Genomic DNA, 24330 nt, shown 5'->3' on the forward strand with positions numbered 1-24330 from the left:
AAAAGCAGCCATACCAGGGTCACCTACGAACAAGAACAAAGAACAATACAGCACAGGAACAGGCCCTTCGGCCCTCCAAGCCCGCGCCGCTCCCTGGTCCAAACTAGACCATTCTTTTGTATCCCTCCATTCCCACTCCGTTCAAATGGCTGTCTAGATAAGTCTTAAACGTTCCCAGTGTGTCCGCCTCCACCACCTTGCCTGGCAGCGCATTCCAGGCCCCCACCACCCTCTGTGTAAAATATGTCCGTCAGATATCTGTGTTAAACCTCCCCCCCTTCACCTTGAACCTATGACCCCTCGTGAACGTCACCACCGACCTGGGGAAAAGCTTCCCACCGTTCACCCTATCTATGCCTTTCATAATTTTATACACCTCTATTAAGTCTCCCCTCATCCTCCGTCTTTCCAGGGAGAACAACCCCAGTTTACCCAATCTCTCCTCATAACTAAGCCCCTCCATACCAGGCAACATCCTGGTAAACCTCCTCTGTACTCTCTCCAAAGCCTCCACGTCCTTCTGGTAGTGTGGTGACCAGAACTGGACGCAGTATTCCAGATGCGGCCGAACCAACGTTCTATACATCTGCAACATCAGACCCCAACTTTTATACTCTATGCCCCGTCCCATAAAGGCAAGCATGCCATATGCCTTCTTCACCACCTTCTCCACCTGTGACGTCACTTTCAAGGATCTGTGGACTTGCACACCCAGGTCCCTCTGCGTATCTACACCCTTTATGGTTCTGCCATTTATCATATAGCTCCTCCCTACATTATTCCTACCAAAATGCATCACTTCGCATTTATCAGGATTGAACTCCTGATAAAGACAGCCACATTCATGTAATGTCTTAAAGGGACTGACTCATTGAAAAAAACCTTCATTTGCAAGCTGTCCTGGGGAGGAGTTTCTACTCGCCCCAGCCTCTTTCCGCCGTTCCCCCTCGTCCCCCCCACTATCCCAAGCCTGTGATAGTGGTCTAGCTGCAGATGGCATTTTTTATTTAAGATTTATAAAGTTAGAGTGAGGGTGCCTCCATTTTAGGTGCCATTACCCTCACTTACCTTCCATTGCATCCTGCTATATTTTCAAGCTGGCAAGTCTCTGCCCCTTCAGTCTCAAGAGCCTGCCCACTCACCTTCATTAAACAGTGAGTCCACCCCCTGGCCATTAATTGGAAAGTCGGAAAGAATGATTGTTTACCACATTAGAGCCAGACAGTGGCGTCCAGAAGCCCACTGGGAAACCTCTGCTGGTGGCTCTTCAACATCAGAAAGGTGTTACAGAACATGATTTCACTAGGTGCTGTTTGGTGGTTCCCACTCTCTCATAACTTCACTTATTTGGAGATAAACATGGAACAACAGCCACAAGACCCCAGACCGTTGCTGAAAAAAAATCCTCTGGCCATCTCCAGAGCTACCAAATAATAAAGGGCAGGGATCCTCAATTATCTGTAGCTAGGTAACGTTGGGAGATGAGTTGAGTGGAGCATAACCTCCAATGTTGCTTAGGCTGAATGGCCTGTTTCTATGCTACACATTTGATGTAATTTTGGATAAAAGCTTTGTCCTACAATCAATACCAGAAGCATTCCCAAAGTCAAGTCTTCCCTCTCTTCCTGGGGATGATTCTATGTGAAAATTCATCGGATGTCGTCTAACAAAAGAACTGAACAGAGTCAAGAGCTGTACCTGTGGTCTGCATCATTGTACTGCGTCCATAAATTCAATATTCTCCACATATTGCATTTGTACTTCACACTCATTACTTTGCTCTTTGAGAAGTAGGGTTACTGATCTGCAGAAAGACTTTGTACTGATTTGAATGTTGATTGCAGTTCGTTGTTGGATCAATGCCCTTGACTTTTTCCAAGTAACTTATTTCCTTGTGTATTCTTCAGGTTATAAACGATTCCGCTGTCAAAGCAGATACAAAATCTTATTGGCTGAGCTTCAAAACCAGCGTCAGCTAGAACTGGAAAGACAGATTGAAGAAAGACGACAGATTGAATTGGAACAAGAAATGGAGAGAAAGAAGCAGGAAATGGAATGGAAAAATGAAAGTAGGTGTTAATTGGGCCTCAATCATATTAACAGTCTGACAAAATTCCATGGAAACTATCACAGCTGTCAACAGTGCAACACCAGCAGATTTTTCCTGGTGATTCAATATGAAATAAATCTTCAATATTCATAATTTCATGAGATGTAGGAGCAGAATTAGGCCATTCGGCCCATCGAGTTTTCTCCGCCATTTGCTCGTGGATGATGTGCTCATCCCTATTTTCCTGTCTCCTCCCCATAACCCTTCAACCCATTACCAATTAAAAATCTGTCTAACTCCTCAAATTTTCTCACTGTCCCAGCATCCACCACACTTTGGGGTAGCGAATTCCACAGATTCACAGCCCTTTGGGAGAAGTAGTCTCAACTCTGTTTTAAATTTTCTACCTCTTATCCTAAGACTATGACCTCCTCGATCTAGAATGCCCCACAAAGGAAGCATCCGTTCCACTTCTACTTTATCCATACATTTCATCACCTCAATTTGATCTCCCCTCATTCTTCTAAATTCCAGAGAGTATAGGGCCTAAACTGTACAATCTCTCTTCATACGACAAACCCCTCATCTCTGGAATCAATGTTAATCTTGTTGCATATATTTTGTAAACAATCCTTGTTCATGCCCCAGTCCTTACTCTGCTTTGGCCTGGCACCTCAAACACTTTTCCCACCCTCCAATCCAACCACACCCCTTCTCTCCATTGCCCCCCCCCCGCCCCCCCCATTCCAAAAACAGCTCAATAGGCACTCCATTGCTGGCTACATAGTACTTGTAATGCTATGTGTATTTGGTATACATATTCTGCAGCGATCTAACAGTCATGATGGAATGAAATTAATCAGTGGACTGTTAAGCAGACTATATAACTGTCAAAAATAAGCTATAGCAGAGAAAATGATGTATCGTTAAGCAAAATCTGTATTGTGCAGGATTGGCGACGCCTCCAGTTCCACTGCCAAGGAAAAAGAAGCCACTCCCTCGACCTCGTTCTGTAGCTGTGGATAAATTCCGCAATGCGGTGCAGCCTCCTGTTCCCAGACCCCGGAGTAAATTAGTAGAGGTACATCTTTCTTTCTGAGCCATTTTAATCTTTACAAAAATAAATTGTACAATGTCTGTTACAGTGACCCATTTCAAAAGAGGTTTGAATTTCCAGTGGCAGGCTTCAAGGACGACGTGACAAGAGTTCACAGTTTAAGAGTTTTAAAGTAACAAACTAAATATAATTTTGACTTATTTAGCAGGTAACAGATAAACTGAACTGCAATGCACAGGAGCAGTAGTGTGGATCATCCACAAAATACATTGCAGAAATGCACCAAGGTTCCTTAGACAGCACCTCCCAAACCCGCAACCATTATCATCTTGGCAAGGGCAGCAGGTACCTGGGAACCGGTGATTAGGGGAATTTCACTGCTACTATTGCAGTGTTAATGTAAGCCTACTTGTGACAGTAATAAATAAACTTGAGTACTGCCCCCTGGAAGTTTCCCTCTAAGCCAGTCACCAATCTGACTTAGAACTATATCGTCATTTCTTCGCTGTCACTGGATCAAAATCCTGGAACTCCTTCCATAACAGTGCTGTGCATGTACCTACACCACATGGGCTGCAGCAGTTCAAGAAAACAACTCACCACCACCACCTTGAGGGCCATGGCGTAGCGATGCCGGCGTTGGACTGGGTTGGGTACATTAAGAAGTCTCTCAGCCATCAGGTTAGCCACTCATCTGATGAAGGAGCAGCGCTCCGGAAGCTCGTGATTCCAAATAAACCTGTTGGACTTTAACTTGGTGTTGTGATACTCCTTACTCTTCTCAAGGGCAATTAGGAATAAGCAGTAAATGCTGGTCTAGACAGCGGTGTCTATATCCCTGAATGAATTTTTAAAAGTCAATTTATTAAATCACTGTGCATATTATTGTGACATTTGTCTTTTATTTTCAATATTTTTGACCCTGCCATTTTTTAAGGTGAAGACAATTGCTTTCTATTTTGAATCTTTCAGTAAGATCAGGACCTGGTGTGACTGACTTTAATGAGGCAATGTGCAGCAACTGACGGCAACAACCTGCATTATAGTGCCTTCAATAAAACCTCTCAAGATACTTCACAGTGTTAGCAAACAAATTTGAAAACAGGGTCACATGAGATGTTGGGGCAGATGGCCAAAAGGTTTGGCAAAAAAAATAGGCTTTAAGGAGAATCTTAAAAGTGCAAAGAGAGGTGGGGAAGGAATTCCTGTTTAAGGCCTTGGCAGCTGAAGACGTATCCGGGAAAGGTGGAGCAATAAACTTTTGCCATGTTCAAGAGGCCAGAATTGCAGGAGCAAAGATATCTCTGAGGGAGATGAGGCTGGAGGAGCATATGGAAATTGGGAGGGACAATGTATGGATTTGGAAGCAAAGATGAGAGTTTTAAAATCAAAGCATTGCTTAAACTTGGATTTTTTGTACAATATTGGTAAATGAGGCAGAAGTGGTATTTTATTTCCACTGCAGACTTTAATAACTCAGTAACAAAAAGATTGCATTTTTTTTTAAGAAGCCAAGGGTGTATTTTATGAGTTCCACCTTTGTTTTAGGCAACTCCGTTCGATAATTCTCGGGACCACCTGGCCAACAACTGGTTACAGGAACAAATAGATAAGGAGCAGCGAATTAACAAGAAAAGAGCTACGATTCGGTGGTTCAAAGAGACTCAGGCTCGAAAGGTACTTCAGAATGGTACTTTTCCCTGCTGGTTCCATGGGATGATTACACGGCGGTGAGTCTGGGTTTTAAAGCTATTGAATACATCGTGTTTATATTTTACTGTCGCAATACCATGGTCAGTTTTACTGATTGTGTATCACTTTTCCAAATCCGGTGATCTGAGCCACTCGTTAGATTTGTGTTCCTGTGGGGAGTAGCTTGAGATGGGAAATTTCCAGACCCAGCACACCCTCCTCCCTTTAAAGGCCTGTGTTAGACCCAATTTCCACTTTGGGGAGGCAGAAACAGGATGGAATCTAGCCCACTGACCCTGAAAACAAACAGGGCTGTATCTTCCAGTCCCGCCAGCAACGAGAAGCTTGGCAGGCAGAGGAACTTAATTTGATGCGAGGGCAAAAATCAATTTTCTGATTTCGGGATAAACTTTCATTATTAATGTTCTTGGGATTTGAAAGATGGGTCAAAATGCTTCCTGATGGAAGTTTTGGGAAGCCCTCTTGCATGTATTAACATACCGTGTATACTCATTAAAAGACCAATTGCGAGAATTAAGTTTGCAGCCTAAAGAAATTGAAAATTTCACATTTACAACTGTGCATAAGTGGCATGCACCTGCTCCCCTCTTGTCTTTACTCATTCCCTCTATTCCCTTCTCATAGAATCATAGAAACCCTACAGTGCAGAAGGAGGCCATTTGGCCCATCGAGTCTGCACTGACCACAATCCCACCCAGGCCCTACCCCCACATATTTTACCTGCTAATCCCTCTAACCTACGCATCTCAGGACTCTAAGGGGCAATTTTTTTTTTAACCTGGCCAATCAACCTCACCCGCACATCTTTGGACTGTGGGAGGAAACCAGAGCACCCGGAGGAAACCCACGCAGACACGAGGAGAATGTGCAAACTCCACACAGACAGTGACCCGAGCTGGGAATCGAACCCGGGACCCTGGAGCTGTGAAGCAGCAGTGCTAACCACTGTGCTACCGTGCCGCCCATATCTGCTTATCAAGCTTCCCCTTAAGTGCACCTACATTATTTGCTCCAGCTACTCTGTGATGCCCTGTTCCACATTGTCACCTGTCTCTGGGTAAAGAGGTTTCCTCTGAACTCCCTATTTGATTCTAAAGCAAAATACAGCTGATGCTGGAAATCTGAAATAAAAACAAAAAATGCTGGAAAAACTCAGCAGTTCTGGCACTATCCGTGGAGAGAGGGACAGAGTTAATGCTCTGAAGAAGAGTTAAACGCACACAAAATGTTGAGTGAAATTTCCCCATTTTCTGGCAAAATGACGGAGCAGGCGGGAAAAAATAGCATTAAAGCTATCGGCACCAATGTCAGCTGCCTCATCACTTTCTGTACATGCATAATGTTTTCCTGGTTTGTATAACGGAACAGCCAGATCCCGCTAAATCTCAGAATTCTACAATCTCTCTCCATTTCAATACAGTGGAGCCCCATTTTAACGCGATGGTTGGGGTCCATAAAATGTTATCGGGGTCGCGCTAAATCGCTAAACCAGAAATAGCAAACAAAGGGTCCATCGCGCGATCGCATCATATCCGATTTCGCGCTAAATTGGGGCACGTAAAATCGGGGTTCCACTGTAATATGTTGCCTTTCTATTCTTCCTGCCAGAGTGAACAACTTCACATTTTCCCACATTGTACTCCATTACTCCATTTGCCAATTTTTTGTCCCCTCACTTAGCCTATCTATATCCCTTTGCAGACTCCTTACGTCCTCTTGAAGACTTACTTTCTTACCCATCCATATGTCAGCAGCACTTTTAGCAACTATACATTTGGTCCCTTCATCAAAAGTGTAAACAGTTGAAGCTCCAGCATTAATCCCTGTAGCACTCTGCTCGTCAAATCTTGCCAACCTGAAAATTACCCATTTGCGCTTGTGGTTAGCGACCCAATCCTCTATCCATGCTAATATGTTACCCCCTACACCATGAGCCCTTACTTTTTGTGTAACCTTTGATGTGGCACGCTATCGAATGGTCTCTGGAAACCTAAGCACAGCACATTCACAGATTCCCCTTTGTTCACTTTGCATGTCGCTACCTTAAACAAGTCTAATAAAGTAGTCAAATGTGATTTCCACAGTAGAGGTAATAGATAGTGGCAGTTAAAGAAGCTCCTCGTCCCATCCCAGCTCGCCCATTAGATATTAAATTCAATTTGCACATTTCGCAAAAGATGTGGTATTGATTTTATGATTGAGCAAAGTTTCAAAATAATTATTTTTCCCTGCATCCTACAACCCCACTTTTGTCAATTATCATAGTTTTAGTGTTCCTTTAGGACCTCTCAAAGGCCATTAACCTATTTTGAGTATTTTGGGGCTTGGATGAGACAGTTGTGTTGCAAGGATATGAGAGCAAATCTGGTGTAAATCAATTCTACCTGATATTTTAAATATCTTCCTTTCTAACATTGGCTGTTCGTAATGGATCTGTGCGGCACAGTGGTTAGCACTGCTGCTTCACAGCGCCAGAGACCTGGGTTCAATTCCAGCCTTGGGTCACCGTGTGGAGTTTGCATATTCTCCCCATGTCTGCGTGGATTTCCTCCAGGTGTTCCGGTTTCTTCCCACGTGTGGGTTGGGTTGATTGGCCATGCTAAATTGCCACTTAGTGTCGGGGGAATAGCAGGGTAAATATGTGGGGTTAAGGGGTTACGACCTGAGTGCGATTGTTGTCAGTGCAGGCTCGATGGGCCGAATGGCCACCTCCTGCACTGTAGGGATTCTGTGATTCTGTTTCTGTTTTATTGGACATGTATATGAAATTAATACATTTTTATACTCCTGTGATTTACAGAGAAAGTGAAGATTTGTTGGCAAACCAACCTTTAGGCTGCTTTCTGATTCGTGTCAGTGGAAGTAGGGAAGGATATACATTGACCTTTAGGTAACCTTTGCTTTATTTTTTGCAACTCCCAAGTCGGTTGGAATACCTCAATGCTAAAATTTACCTGTGCAAAAATCTCCAGTTGGCCAAGCATCTGTTAGGCAGTAAATTCATCAAAAATATTTAAATAGAATCATCAAAAAATCCAAATGGAAATACTTGTGACACAGCAAGCTGATTAATTCAAAAAGTAGTTTATTATCACCTACAACTATAGCAACCATAAGCCTACTTGGCATCTTGTTCTATGCTAGCACAGTGTTAATGGACATCATTCTAGCCGAGTGAACATGCACAACTTTAATAATTATTTGCACTCATATTACAATTCCTTTGATTTGTTTTATTATTATTGTCATGTATTAGTATACAGTGAAAAGTATTGTTTCTTGCGTGCTATACAGACAAAACATACCATTCGTAGAGAAAGAAACGAGAGAGTGCAGAATGTGGTGTTACAGTCATAGCTAGGGTGTAGAGAGAGATCAACTTAATGCAAGGTAGGTCCATTCAAAAGTCTGATGGCAGCAGGGAAGAAGCTGTTAAGTCGGTTGGAAGAAGCTGTTCTTGAGTCGGTTGGTACGTGACCTCAGACTTTATCTTTTTCCCGACGGAAGAAGGTGGAAGAGAGAATGGCCGGGGTGCGTGGGGTCCTTAATTATGCTGGCTGCTTGGCTGAGGCAACGGGAAGTGTAGACAGAGTCAATGGATGGGAGGCTGGTTTGCGTGATGGATTGGGCTACATTCACGACCTTCTGTAATTTCTTGCGGTCTTGGGCAGAGCAGGAGCCATACCAAGATAGAGCCAGAAAGAATGCTTTCTATGGTGCATCTGTAAAAGTTGGTGAGAGTTGTAGCTGACATGCCAAATTTCCTTTGTCTTCTGAGAAAGTAGAGGCTTTCTTAACTATAGTGTCGGCATGGGGGGACCAGGACAGATTGTTGGTGATCTGGACACCTAAAAACTTGAAGCTCTCGACCCTTTCCACTTTGTTCCTGTTGATGTAGACAGGGGCATGTTCTCCTTTTACGCTTCCTGAAGTCGATGACAATCTTCTTCATTTTGTTGACATTGAGGGAGTGATTATTCTCGCCGCACCTGTTCACCGGATTCTCTGTCTTATTCCTGTACTCTGTCTCGTCATTGTTTGAGATCCGACCCACTATGGTGGTGCCGTCAGCAAACTTGAAAATCGAGTTGGAGAGGAATTTGGCCACACGGTCATAGGTGTACAAGTATAGTAGAGGGCTGAGAACACAGTCTTGGGGGGCACCGGTGTTGAGGATGATCGTGGAGGAGGTGTTGTTGCCTATCCTTACTGATTGCGGTCTGTGGGTTAGGAAGTTCAGGATCCAGCCACAGAGGGAGGTGCTGACGCCCAGGCCATGGAGCTTGGAGATGAGTTTTGTATGAATAATGGTGTTGAAGGCTCAGCTGAGTCGATAATAGGAGTCTGACATGGGTGTCTTTGTTATCTAGGTGTTCCAGGGTTGCAGGGCCAGGGAGATGACGTCTGCTGTGGACCTGTTGCGGCAGTAGACGAACTGTAGTGGATCCATACCTTGCATACATCTCATTGTTTTATGCATTCCTGCTCTCTCCCCATAGCAGGAAGTTGGTTTCTGGTGCTTAACATAATAATGGAAAATGCTGGAAACATTCAGCAAATCTGACAGTATCAGTTGGAGAAATAGCGCTAATATTTAAGTATGATGACCAACGAAGTTCGACACAGGGTTATTAGGCAAAATTTGGACTCATGGGATTAGGGACATCAAAATCTCTTGAATTAAGTTAATCAAACATGTATGGAAATTCATTTATTAACCCACATATTTCCAAGTGCTGGTTCACTTTGTCTCAGATTCCTGTTTCTAACAGTTTCTCCAGCACTAATGATAGGTCGCCTGTTTTCAGGTTGTTTTTTCCAACAGGAATGGAGCATTTGCAGTCCTCCAGTCCTTGGGAATTTCTCCTATTCCTAAGGAGAATTGGAAGATTATGATAAGAACTTCCATTATCTCCAGCATTTTTTCCCTCCGCAACCTAAGGTGCTTTCCAATCTGGACCAGATTATTTTTTGAATTTGAGCACTGCCCATGTCTCTACAGTACCTCCTCACTAAGTTTGTGCTTTTCAATTTCTCCACTAACCCTACCAACATTTCTCTTCTGTTTTATTTTGGCATTGGCAGCATCCTCCTCTTTAGTGAGGACATGTGCAAAGTAGTCATTTTACTTCCTCAGCCATGCCTACTGTCACCGCAAGATCATCTCTTTGATCTCTAATCAGTTCTATCAGTTCCTCTCCCATTACTACCATTTTACTGTATATGTTTATAAAATATTTTTGAGTTCCCCTTTATATTATTCACTGATCTATTCTTGTGCTCTCTTTTTGATCCTCTTCTTCCTTTTTTTCCTGAACTCTGTGACATGTTTGGCATTGCCAACATCCATCTCCTTTAAGATAAAGGCTCCTGTTAGGTTAAAGTCATTTTAAATTTAGAGTGTGAAACTTTGAACAATCAATTCTATTTTGTTTTGTTTCATTGATTCTGAGATGAGAAATTATGTAGATAGCAAGTCAGCATATTGCACATCAAGCACTAACCTCGGGGACTGCAGCAGTTCAAGAATGCAGCTTACCAAAACCTTCTCGAGGCAACTAGGGATGGTCAGTAAATGCTGGAATGCTCACCCATTTCATATAGGCAGGTCTCTGAGGTGAAATATCAGTGCCCAAATGCACATCTGCATTATTAATTTATGGGATGCGGGCATCACTGGCTAAATTGCACTAATTGACAAGATGTAGCAAAGCAGCATTCTGAACATTATACTGGATGAAAGCAAATTACTGTAGGTGCTGGAATCTGAAACCAAAAGAGAAAATGCTGGAAAATCTCAGCAGGTCTGGCAGCATCTGTAAGGAGAGGCAAGAGCTGACGTTTCAAGTCCAGACGACCCTTTGTCAAAGCTATATCATAGGCTGATTATCTTCACTGTACCCGCTATCATTAGCAATAGCAACAACAGTTAGAGTAAGACCTGTGAAACCACAAATCCACCTGTGACTGGTAGATTTCCATGTTAAACATGACTTCACACTTACAGTACAACTAGAATTTTTAAAATTCATTTACAGGATATGGGTATCACTGGCTAAATGGCAGTAATTGACAGTTTTGCTCAGAATGTAAGGTGGTCTGTGGGAAATAAAACTATGTCCTTGTTCTTCTGAATGGTAGTGATTGTGGGTTTGGAAGATGCTGCCTTGGTGAGTTCCTGCATCTTGTAGGCGGTACACACAGCTGCCACTGATTGTTGGTGGTGGAGGGAGTGAGTGTTTGTGAATAGTGGAATCTTCATTGCATGGGGCACTATAGGAAATTACAACACAATACAGATATGAATAGAAATTGTACGTCAAATTTATTTTTTGATGTCCCAATCAAGAAAGCTTATACCCTCAAATAAATTAAATTTCAAATGTTTCCTGAAACCTTAGAGAACATTATTGTCACACAAATATTTAACTAATGATATTTATTCTCTGTGGGGACTATTTCTCCAGCAGGGAGAAAAGACGCCAAAGTGTCTTTAGCTGTCAGCAATTTACTATGATTGAGAAGTAATCGTATTTATAAAATTGCTCACTGTTAAGATGGATATAAATGCTATCTCCCCCTTCATTTCAGAGACTGCAGTTTTTTTGAAGGTCCATATTACTGTAACCCAGCATAGTCAGAGTTTGGGGCCGGTGTCTGCTCCTTGTTATCTATCCATCTTTCTTGGTAGTAAAACTGCTTCCATGTAATTACTAATCTGGTTTAAACCTGTTACTTTAACCTGATGGAAAATGGGATTTCGATTCACAATTCAGTCAAAACACAAGAATCAAAAAATCTGGATCATTAACTCAAAAATCAGGACTATTCCAGCACAATCACTCTTTACTATTACGTGTTTCTTTTCTCAGAGGTGTAGATCGGTGTAGACACTACATGATTGAAATGCAGCCCAATGGGAAGTATGTGATATTGGGAGAAGATCGGGCCCACCCATCTCTACCAGACTTAGTGGAGTATTATAAAACTGTTGGAATTCAGCCATTCATGGAAGTCCTTACTACACCTTGTGGACAGGTAAATAATTGTTGCAATCTTTGAGGATCTTTGAACTATCTTAGAATGTGTGTGTGGTGCCAAAGGGTATTCTGGGCTAATTGTCTCCTTTTTTAAAATCCATTAAGAAACTGACTATTTAAAATGAACAAGAGTAACACTAACTTCTCATTGTAGGTCCACTGACCCTCCTCATCTCGCCAGTTTCCATGTAGATTCCTAATTCATTTAGTTTTCTTGTCTAGTATTATTATCGACGGGACACTTCTAAAGTGACGTTGGTATTGAAAACTTGTACTAAACAGGCTTTCACGAGTTTGATGAGTTTATGGAGCATTGCATCCAGTAATGTGTTTAGTTCCCCTCTGTTTCGGTGTTTCATGGAATGTGGGTTCTCTGGCTAGGCCACCATTTGTTGCCTGTCTCTAATTGCCCTTGAGAAGGTATTGGAGAGTTGCCTTCTTGAACCATTGCAATTTGCTGTAGGTACACTCACAGCGCTATTGAGGAGGCAGTTCAAGGATTCTGACTCAGTGACAGAGAAGGAATGGTGGTGTAGTTCCAAATCAGGATGATCTATGTCTTGGAGGGGAACTTGCAGGTGGTGGTGTTCTCTGCATCTGCTGTTCTTCTAGGTGGTAGAGGTCATGGGTTTGGAAGATGTTGTTAGAAACATAGAAAAACTACAGCACAAACAGGCCCTTCGGCCCACAAGTCTAGACCTACCTATAACCCTCCATCCTATTAAGCTCCATGTACTCATCCAGGAGTCTCTTAAAAGACCCTATTGAGTTTGCCTCCACCACCACTGACGGCAGCCGATTCCATTCGCCCACCACCCTCTGTGTGAAAAACTTTCCCCTAACATCTCCCCTGTACCTACCCCCCCAGCACCCTAAACCTGTGTCCTCTCGTAGCAGACATTTCCACCCTGGGAAAAAGCCTCAGAGTCCACCCGATCTATGCCTCTCAAACTCTTATACACCTTTATTAGGTCTCCTCTCATCCTTCGTCTCTCCAAGGAGAAAAGACCGAGCTCCCTCAGCCTATCCTCATAAGGCATGCCACTCAATCCAGGCAACATCCTTGTAAATCTCCTCTGCACCCGTTCAATCTTTTCCACATCCTTCCTATAGTGAGGCGATCAGAACTGTTCAAAGAACTTTGGTAAGTTGTTAGTGCGTCTTTCAATGATGCACACTGCTGCCGTTGTGCATCGGTGGAAGAAAGTGGACATTGAAGGTGGCGAATGGGGTGCCAGTCAAGTAGGCTGCGTTGTCCTAGTTGGTGTTGAGCTTCTTAAGTATTGCTGGAGCTGCACTCATCCAGGTAAGTGGAGAGTATTTTGTCTTGGAGATGGAGGATATGCTTCAGGGATTTACTTCCTGCAGAATTTCCAGCCTCTGATCTGGAATTATATGGCTGGTCCAGTTTAGCTTCTGGTCAATGCTAACCCTCAGGATGTTGATTGTAGGGGATTCAGGGATGATGATGATGCCATTCAAGGGGATATGGTTGAATTCTCTCTTGTTGGAGATGGCCATTTCCTGGCAATTGTGTGACACAAAGGTTACTTGCCCCTTGAGCCAGAATGTTGCCCAGGTCTTCCTGTATATGGACAGAGACTGCTTCTTCACCTGATTCACAAATGGTGCTGAGATCAGCGAACGTCCCCGTTATGAATTTCCGACAGAGAGAAGATCATCGATGAACAGCTTGACTAAGGACACACCTTGTTTTGAAGCACAAGTCTTCAAAACTTAGTCCGGTACTGCAGTTGCTCAGTCCATGTAGAAAACACAAAACAAGTATATGCTTTGTTCAGGTAAAATATTTGGCCCATGTTACTAGTCTTTTTCCCACATTAGTAAACTTTTTTAGGCTTTCGGAATTTTTTTGCAGGTTGTATTTGTAGATTTTATTTTGGAAGAAAACAGGACTCTCGTACCTGTGCAGCTGAGGGCCTGATTCTTGCCATCTCTTTCAGATTCCCCCTTCCAAATTCTCCTTCACTGCTCCTGGCCATCCTCACGGTCAGGCCTTCACATCCAAGCTTTCTCAAGACGTAGATATCATCCTTTTTCACTGAATCCTGGCACTGAGCAAGGAAACCGGTTTCTTGTATTTAGAAGCATCTGCTGTGCTTGTGAGACTAGGGAGCCAATGTGAGCAAAGGAAAACAAGAGGGGAGATACCAAGTGCCATGGGGAAATTGATGGGGAGAAGCTAAGTGACTGTAGACTTGGAGATATGGAAAAGGGAGGAGACTGGGACAGGGAACGTGAGGAGAGAATGGGGTATGCACACGGGAGAATGTCTGTGTTTTCTGGGTGCAGGCAGCATCCGACTTGGTTACAATTCCCCTTCACGATATTGAAAATTGTACGACTAACAGATGAAGAACTGAAGCTTGGACAAGATACACAGAGGCTATTGGAACCTGTCCAGTTAAAACCAAGCCTATAATAAAGCTTTCAAAAAGTGAATGGCTAAATAGGCAAGACAGCAATGAAACATTCCTTTCAAGAATTTGTCTCTCTGCCACAATACCCAAAATATTACTGAACGTGCTACTCTCTTTTCAGTATAGCCTACAGACAATCTACTTAAATTCTTGACCAGCCTGCTGAACTGGTTTGTTCACAGTGATGATGTGGAGATGCCGGTGTTGGACTGGGGTAAACACAGTAAGAAGTCTCACAACACCAGGTTAAAGTCCAACAGGTTTATTTGGTAGTACAAGCTTTTGGAGTGTTACTCCTCCTTCAGGTGAGTGAGTAACACTCTGAAAGCTTGTGCTCCCAAATAAACCTGTTGGACTTTAACCTGGTGTTGTGAGACTGCTTATTGTTCACAGTGCCCAGAGAAGGAAGTGAAGATATAATAAAAATGTGAAAATGCAGCAAAAAGGCTGGCCATATTTTTTGTTGTTGACAAAGGAACCTGTATAACTTTTGTTCCTCTCTCTAACACTGAATACTTCACAGAAGCAAAATATTTGATCTAAAAGTTGAGCCAGAACGGACACAACTCACCCTTTAGGAGTAAATAATTTTAATATCAGATTCAGCTGGAATCTTCACTTCTTGAGCTTCAAGTCCAGGGTTTTACAACTACAACAAATAACAAGAAAATTGAAACTAATAACATACAAAGGAAAAACTTGCATTTTGAAAACACTTTACCATATGGTCAGGGTGTTCTGAATTGGTTTACCACTAGAATAGTATAACACAGAAGGAGGTCACTTTGGTCTGCGCTTGCTCTTTGATTGAACAATCCAGTTAATTCTGTGCTCTTGCTTTTTCCCTTTATCCGTGCCATTTCTTTTCCTTCAAGCACTTGTCCAGCTTTTTTTTAAAGGCTCCTATTGAATCTATTTCCACCACCCTATCAGGCATTTAATTCCAAATTCAAACCCTTCTTCACATAAAAGTTATTTCCCATTTTGCCTCAGGTTCTTTTACCAGTCACTGTTGCGCACTGTTTATCGACCCTTCAGCCATAGGAACTCCATGTACCTGTTCCTTATATTATCAGTTCCACAAATGCCAAGTGAGTATGTGGACAGAAAATCTGTTTTTGTTGGCTGAGGGAAGAATGTTAGCCCAGAAAGCAATAAGACTCATATTCTTCAAGTTGTGCCACAAGATTCTTTTAAATTCACACATGGGCTGTAACTTTCCAAACCACCAATCTCTACCACTTAGAAGGATGAGGGCAGCAGACATATGGAAACACCACATAATAAAAGCAAATTACTGCGGATGCTGGAACCTGAAACCAAAAGAGAAAATGCTGGAAAATCTCAGCAGGCCTGGCAGATCAAAGTGACAAAGGGTCATCTGGACTTGAAACGTCAGCTCTTTTCTCTCCTTACAGATGCTGCCAGACCCACTGAGATTTTCCAGCATTTTCTCTTTTGGGAACACCACCGTCCGCAAGTTCCTCTCCAAACCACTCACCGTCCAGACTTGTAACTCTATGGTCGTTCCTTCAGTGTTGCTGGAACTCCCTCCTTAACAGCAATGTGACTACACCAAATGTACAACAGTGGTTCAAGAAGGTGGCTCACCATCGCCTTCCCAAGGGCATTCTTAAGGAGGAGCAATAAATGCTGGCCATCCCATGAAAGAATAATTTTTAAAAAATGAAACCTCAATTTAGCAACTTGTGCAGAACCTCTGACAATACTGCTCTCCCTAAATTGCGCACTGAAAAGTCAGTCCACATTATGCGCTCAGGACTTGCAATGGCACTTGCCTTCAGACTCTATGAAGGTACGGCTAACTAAACACTTAAAACACATTCAAACATTCCTGTTGGAGATGTTAATTTTGTTTACCTTTCTAATGTTTTAATGATTATATGGTAATGCAGCATTTTCCCTTCTAGAAATGTGACAATGAGACGGACTACGAAGAACTGAGAAACTTTTCAGCAAAAATCAACCCACAGGAAAATTCAAGTTTTAATACCATGGCTGGTGTCTCGACTCATGACCGAGTGCACAACGAGCTGTCTAAGCTTTTTGTACCGCCTGAGTCACAGCTGTCAATGCAGCCTCGAGTGCCACCACTGATGAAGAAGATCACAGACAGAAAACTTCAAGCTGCTGCTTCAGGGGAAACGACCGCAGTTAATTCGGAGAACTGGAACGAGGATGAGCATCAAGGACGCACACACACGTTACCAAGACTGCACCCATCAATACGCTTGGCAATGAGGGAGATTCAGCAAGTTCTTGAGGTATGTGTTCCTTTTATTTTTGCTTTGTGCTGGCTGGAGAATTGGATTTCAAAGATTCACTTTAGAAATGCAGTGTATCCAGTGCGTAAACTAATTGTCACAACATGGTCATTACATCTGACGTTGTCAATGCAGCTTTTTTACAGAATATTGCGAAACATTTAGTATATATCACCTTGGATACTTATAATTTCATAGAAATCATAGAAACCCTACAGTGCAGAAGGAGGCCATTCGGCCCATCGAGTCTGCACCGACCACAATTCCACCCAGGCCCTACCCCGACATATTTACCCGCTAACCCCTCTAACCTACACATCCCAGGACTCTAATGGGCAATTTTTAACCTGGCCAATCAACCTAACCCGCACATCTTTGGACTGTGGGAGGAAACCGGAGCACCCGGAGGAAACCCATGCAGACACGAGGAGAATGTGCAAACTCCACACAGACAGTGACCCGAGCCGGGAATCGAACCCGGGACCCTGGAGCTGTGAAGCAGCAGTGCTAACCACTGTGCTACCGTGCCGCCGGATTTAATAGGAATGATGAGGTTTTAGTATTACTAGAAATGGAGAGAGTAAAAGTAAAGATGTTGCAATGTTTTCTTACATTTTGGATAAATTTCAAAAGGGATCTGGCTCTGTTCCTGTAATATCTAATCATAGCCAGAAAATTGCTTCAATGGCTCCACTCAGAGTTTCCACACTATTAGCTCTGATGTCTCTATCCTGGGCCCCATCCTTTTTCCTCATCTACTTGCTGCTCCTCGGTGACATCATGTGAAAACACATTGTTTACACGTGGAAGCTAATGACCCCAGCTCGACCTCGCCACCCCTCTCAACCTCTCCATTGCACTCTTCTAATTCTGCCATCTTGAGCATCCCCCAATTTTAGTCACTCCACCATTGGTGGCTGTGCCTTTAGCTGCCTGGTCCTAACCCCTGGAATTTTTCTCCCTACCTCTCTCCATCTCTCTGCCTTACTTTCCTCCTTTTAAGATGCTCCATAAAACCTGCCTCTTTGGCCAAATGTTTTGGTCTAATATCTATATTTGTGGCTCATATTATGTTTCATAATGGTGCTGTAAAGTATCTTGGGATGCTTTATTATGTTAAAGGTGCTATGTAGATACAAGTTGTTATTCCAACACTTGGAAAAGGGGATCTTATGAACACATTTTAACCAGTGTCAGAAGAACTGAAATTAGAACAAAGAACAGTACAGCACAGGAACAGGCCTTTTGGCCCACAAAGTCTGTACTGACACAGATGCCCCTCTCGTATTTTCTTGCCCCTACATGGTCCATATCCCTCTAAAAATAGATGAAGCACTTGACGAATACAGGGAAAGTAGAAAATAACCCAATCAGGAGTTAGGAGGGCAAAAAGAAGTAATGAAATGTCGTTGGCAGGCAGGATTAAGGAGAATCCCAAGGCATTTTATACATATATTAGGAACAAGAGGGTAGCTAGAAAGAGAGTTGGTCCACTCAAGGACAAAGGAGGGAAATTATGCGTAGAGCCAAAGAAAGCGGATGAGATCCTTAATAAATACTTTGCATTGCTATTAGAGTCAGAGGTTTACAGCATGGAAATGGGCCCTTTGGCCCAACTTGTCCATGCCGCCCTTTTTTTAAACCCCTAAGCTAATCCCAATTGCCCGCATTTGACCCATATCCCTCTATACCCATTTTATCCATGTAGCTGTCTAAATGCTTTTTAAAAGACAAAATTGTACCCGCCTCTACTACTACCTCTGGCAGCTTGTTTCAGACACTCACCACCTTGTGTGTGAAAAAATTGCCCCTCTGGACCCTTTTGTATCTCTCCCCTCTCACCTTAAACCTATGCCCTCTAGTTTTAGACTCCTCTACCTTTGGGAAAAGATATTGACTATCTAGCTGATCTATGCCCCTCATTATTTTATAGGCCTCTATAAGATCACCCCTCAGCCTTCTACGCTCCAGAGAAAAAAGTCCCAGTCTATCCAGCCTCTCCTTATAACTCAAACCATCAAGTCCCGGTAGCATTCTAGTAAATCTTTTCTACACTCTTTCTAGTTTAATAGGGTGACCAGAACTGTACACAGTATTCCAAGTGTGGCCTTACCAATGTCTTGTACAACTTCAACACAACGTCCTAACTCCTGTAATTATAGGCCAGTGAGCTTGACATCAGTGGTAGTGAAATTGTTGGAGAAGATTCTTAGGGATAGGATCTATACATATTTGGAATGGAATGGTCATCTTAGCAACAGACGGCATGTTTTTGGTCATGTCTCACTAATTTGGATGAGGTTTTTGAGATGGTGACAAAAATGAGTGATGAGGGAAGGGCTGTGGATGTTGCCTACATGGAGTTTAGTAAAGCATTTGACAAGGTCCCTCATGGCAGGCTGGTGCAAAAGCTAAACTCTCACGGGATCAAGGGTGAACTCGCTAGATGAATTCAGAACTGACTTGGCCGTAGAAGACAGAGGGTAGCAGTGGAAGGGCGTTTTTCTGAATGGAGGTCTGTAACTCGTGGTTTTCCACGGGGATCAGTGCTGGGACCTCTGCTGTTTGTAATATATATATAAATGACTTAGAAGAAAACGCAGCTGGCCTGATCTGCAAGTTGCAGATATAAGATATCTGGAGTTGTGGATAGTGATGAAGATTGTCAGAGAATACAGCAGGATATAGGCTGGAAAATTGGGCGGAGAAATGACAGATGGAATTTGATCCAGCAAATGCGAGGTGATTCATTTTGGTAGATCCAATTCAGGTGGGGGCTATAAAATAAATGGCAGAACCATCAGGATCATAGAGACACAGCAAGATCTGGGAATACAGGTCCACAGATCCTTAAAGGTGGCAGCACAGGTGGAAAAGGTGGTGAAGAAAGCATATGGCATGCTTGCCTTCATCGGCCGGGGCATCGAGTATAAAAGTTGAAGAATTATGTTAATTATATAAAATGTTGGTGAGGTCACATTTGGAATATTGTGTCCAATTCTGGTCACCGCACTACCTTCCGAATCACATCACTCCACATTTGTCTGGGTTAAATTACAACTGCCAGCTCTCCAGCCAATTTATATCCTGTGGTATTCTGTCAATCCTCCTCACTACCCGCTACTCCTCCAATTTTTGTATTATCTACAAATTTACTAATCCGACCACCTACATTTTCCTCCAAATCATTTATGTACATTGCAGACAACAGACTCCAGCTCTGATCCTTGTGGAACACCGCTTGTCACAGACCTCCAGTTAGAAAAGTACCCTTCCACTGCTACTCTCTGCTTTCTATGACCAAGTAAGAAGTCTCACAACACCAGGTTAAAGTCCAACAGGTTTATTTGGTAGCAAATACCATAAGCTTTCGGAGCTTGCTGCTCCTTCGTCAGATGGAGTGGTCTCTGTTCTCCAACAGTGCACAGACACAGAAATCAAGTTACAGAATACTAATTAGAATGCAAATCTCTACAGCCAGCCAGGTCTTAAAAGGTACAGATAATGTGGTTGGAGGGAACATTAAACACAGGTTAAAGAGATGTGTATTGTCTCCAGACACAACAGCTGGTGAGATTATGCAAGACCAGGGGCAAGCTGTGGGGGTTACTGATAATGTGACATAAATCCAACATCCCGGTTTAGGCCGTCCTCATGTGTGCGGAACTTGGCTATCAGTTTCTGCTCAGCGACTCTGCGCTGTCGTGTGTCGTGAAGGCTGCCTTGGAGAACGCTTACCTGAAGATACAAGGCTGAATGCCCGTGACTGCTGAAGTGCTTCCCCACAGGAAGAGAACAGTCTTGCCTGGTGATTGTCGAGCGGTGTTCATTCATCCGTTGTCGTAGCGTCTGCATGGTTTCCCCAATGTACCATATACCATGCCTCGGGACATCTATGACCAAGCCAGTTTTGTATCCATTTTACCAGCCCACCTCGGATCCCATATGACTTCACCTTCTGTATCTGCCTGCCATGAGGAACCTTATCAAAGGCTTTACTAAAGTCCATGTATACAACATCCACTGCCCTGCCCTGGTCAATTTGTTTTGTCACTTCCTCAAAGAACTCGAATCAAGTTTGTGAGACACGACCTCCCCTTCACAAAACCATGCTGCCTATCGCTAATAAGCCTATTCTCTTCCAGATGTGAATACATCCTGTCCCTAAGAATCTTCTCCAATAATTTCCCCACGACTGATGTAAGGCTTATAGGCCTGTAATTTCTCGGATTCGTTCTTCTGCCATTCTTAAACAGAGGAACAATGTTAGCTACTCTCCAATCCCCTGGTACCTTGCCCGTGGCTAAAGAGGATACAAAGATTTTGGCCAAGACCTCAGCTATTTCTTCCTTGCCCCTCTCCGTATTCTGGGATAGACCTTACATGGCCCTGAAGACTTGTCCACCTTAATGTTTTTCAAAACCTCCAATACCACCTCCCTTTTTGTCCCAAATGTCCTAGAATGTCAACATCCTCCTTTCTACACTCGCCATCCACCACATCTTTCTCCTTTGTGAATACTGATGCAAAGTACTCGTTAAGGACCTCGCCCACCTCATCTGGTTCCACACACATTCCCTCCACTGTCCTTGAATGAACCCACCCTCTTCCTCCTTATATATGCATTTAAAAAGCCTCCTTAATCCTGCCTGCCAAGGACAATTTGGCCCCTTTTAGTCTTCCTAAATTCCTGTTGAATAATCCATTGACACTGACCTGTTAGACTCATGAATGGGGTAAGTCCGTTGAGGACAGTATCAGGAGGCTACAAGTTCAAGTAGGACCTGGAGCAGCTACTGGCAGGGAGATGTCACAAGGATATGTCAAAATTGCTTTTAAACTGTTTTGATGGTGAAGCTTTCTTCTTGAATACTTATAGTTTCAGTTCAAGGTATAGCTAATAATTGAATGTATGAAGTTTGGCCTTTGGTTAAGAGTAAATGTTTTGTGTTAACAGCAACGACCTACATTTCACAGCCCCAACACTGGAGAGGAAGTTGTGCCAGAACTCCCCCCGAAACAGTTTAAGGAGCGTCACAGGCTTCCATTACTTGGATCAGAACACTACAATAAGAAATGAATGGTTTGTAAGATAGAGGTTGGAGACCTATTCTATGCTATCAATGTGCTGATTATAAGATATGTGAGCAACAAAACAATATGCAGGTTATTGGCCTCTAAACACCATTTACGTCTGACATTCATATTGATTCTGCCTCATTATTGATATGATATTGCCCTATTCCACAATGGGTCCAGTGTAAAAAAAGAACAAGCCTGTAGGAGTGCTGTAGTTGGGTGGCCTTGCATTCTGCACTGTATTGCTGAGGGCTATACTGATAAAAGCAAAGTACTCCCCATTTTGTCTTTTTCCTGGCAAAGAATTGAAATGCAGAAAGGAGATTGCGATGAGTTATGATTTCAACAGAGAGGGTGTAAGGAGAGAAACAAATGCCATTGCTTGCATGCATGAGGAAAATTCAGAGGAAGATGCTTCACGTATTGTGGGCAGCTGCAAACGCACGGAGTCAGTCTTATTAGAGTTTCACCTAAAATCAGAGGAGTGAGGTGAAAAATTTTCATTGATGAAGGAAGTCTAAAAGTGGTAAGATAAGAATAGAACATTTACTAAAATTGCATATCCAGCACACCAAATGCAGAAATTTACAATAAAAAAGGAATCAAAATTGCTATTGCTGTAATAAAAGATATGCAGCCAATGGAGACGGAGTAATTCATTGCCATTTTAGTATGAGGAATGGCAGTTATACGCATGGAGATGTGTGGCATGGATAAAGTTGACGAATATGGAATGGGGTTTTCATGAGAATTGGATCGAGTTAAGTGAGTGAAAGAAGTCGTTGATATAAGGAAGCATGTTGTTCTATTCTCTCTTCCGCTAAGTTAATTACGAGTCAGATGATGAGGCTAAGAATAGCTTTTCAAAAAAGAGATGGTACACAAGTAGATTACATTTTTTGAGGTCTGATTTCTCACACAATTTCTGTCGAGGAGAAAATTGCAGAAGTTGCAATGGGAACAGTACACAATGGTCCAGAATTCAGCGAAATAGCCAAATTGACACGTGCCATACTGTTGTCTTCCCGATCCACTAGTGTAAAGTTTATGCCATAATTTGATGAAGAACTGAATATAATATGCCACAGAGTGTCACAGTGAGTCAGATGTTAATGTTTTGTGCAGGTCCAATGTGGATTTGCTCACTTTTGTAAATAGTTATTTAGGGAAACTGCCACTGTGAAATGTGACCAGTTGCTTGCGGCTATTAATATTCGTGTTAATGAAAGAAGTTCATTTTCAATTCTCCACATATATTGTGGACATGAAGTCACAGTTTTGAAAGCCCCAGAAACTTTACAAACTCAAGTTCCCTTCAGTCTCTAATTGTATCTGATGCATTAGCTGAGGGATGTTGTCGTTTTCTCCAGACGTACGATCCAACTCTTGCCAATGTTAATTTTACAAATGTCAATTATAGAATTTATAACTACAAAGATATCTACTTAGTGCCTTCTGACCTTTCTCGGAGGTGATTTTTGCCACAGGGATTTGTACAGTTGCCAAACTGCAAAAAGCAGTCCCTGATTTCATTTGGGTTCCAATAGAATGGGCTAGAAGTTGGCACAAATTCTGTGGAATTTCTGATCGTGACAGTTCGCACAATTGTCTTTCAGGCTGAAGATTGAGTGGCTGAAGATGATACTTCCGACATGTTTACTGCTGCAAATAGATTCTTTCTATTTCTCTAATGGGAACAAGTCTATCTCACCCGTATGTGCTGGGTATATGTTGTACTGTCTCCAATGAGTATTTTGCACAATTCTATTTTTTGAATAGTGTTTTCACATTACAAAGTATTGTCAATAATCTGCAAAAACCTGCTGGTTATAAAATAAATGTTTATATTTTCACTCCATACATGTTCTGTAACTAGTGTTTTTGGACAGTATTGACCTGTTCGTAACTGTGTATGCAGGGAAATAATTTGTACTACTATTAAAGATTACAAACTGTGATTATCAAAAGCTGTTTTTTTTTAGTACTTTGCCACTCTGTTGAGATAATCATTTTCCTTCATGGTTAACTGCAAGGTTACACTAGTGAAAATCAGAACCATAAACTGAAAATACTGGAAAGTATCTGTGGGGAGAAAAACGGGTAACATTTCAAGTCTCTGACCTTTTTATCAAAAACTGCAAAATGTAACAGCTGTAACTGGTTTTAAACAAGTAAGCATAGGGGAAGGCAAAAGAGGAGTGGGGATGGAACAAAAGGAGAAAGTCTGTGATAGGGTTAAAGGCAAGAGTTATTAAATAACTACAAGGATGATAATTAGCGATACAAGTGGAATGATAATTTGATTTATTATTGTCACATCTATTGGTGTACAATGAAAAGTATTGTCTCTGACGGGCTATATAGACAAAGAGTACGTAAAGGAGAAAGAGAGAGTGCAGAACATAGTGTTACTGTCAAAGCTAGAGTGTAGAGAAAGATCAACTTAATATAAGTTAGGTACATTCAAGAGTCCGATGGCCGCAGGGAAGAAGCTGTTCTTGAGTTGGTTGATACGTGACCTCAGACTTTTCTATCTTTTTCCCTAACGAAGGAAGGTGGAAGAGAGAATGTCCGGAGTGCATGGGGTCCTTAATTATGTTGCTGCTTTTCTGAGGCAGCGGGAAGTGTAGTCAGAGTCAATGGATGGAAGGCTGTTTTGCGTGAT

The 24330-nt window shown here is 42.5% G+C and overlaps 1 protein-coding gene across 1 annotated transcript in view; it reads left to right on the forward strand.

Moving 5' to 3' along the window:
• Positions 1–23628, forward strand: part of LOC144499643 (myosin-IIIb) — a 154835-nt gene extending 131207 nt beyond the window's left edge. The window contains exons 24-31 of the mRNA XM_078221848.1: positions 1908–2069; positions 3001–3131; positions 4656–4837; positions 7621–7710; positions 11693–11858; positions 16233–16586; positions 21544–21669; positions 23282–23628. Of these exons, the coding sequence (XP_078077974.1) occupies positions 1908–2069; positions 3001–3131; positions 4656–4837; positions 7621–7710; positions 11693–11858; positions 16233–16586; positions 21544–21666 (1208 nt within the window). The 3' untranslated portion in view covers positions 21667–21669; positions 23282–23628. The remainder of the gene's footprint in view (positions 1–1907; positions 2070–3000; positions 3132–4655; positions 4838–7620; positions 7711–11692; positions 11859–16232; positions 16587–21543; positions 21670–23281) is intronic.
• The last annotated feature ends 702 nt before the right edge of the window (positions 23629–24330 follow it).

Source organism: Mustelus asterias, chromosome 1 (assembly GCF_964213995.1).
Source record: "Mustelus asterias chromosome 1, sMusAst1.hap1.1, whole genome shotgun sequence".
NCBI lineage: Eukaryota > Metazoa > Chordata > Chondrichthyes > Carcharhiniformes > Triakidae > Mustelus > Mustelus asterias.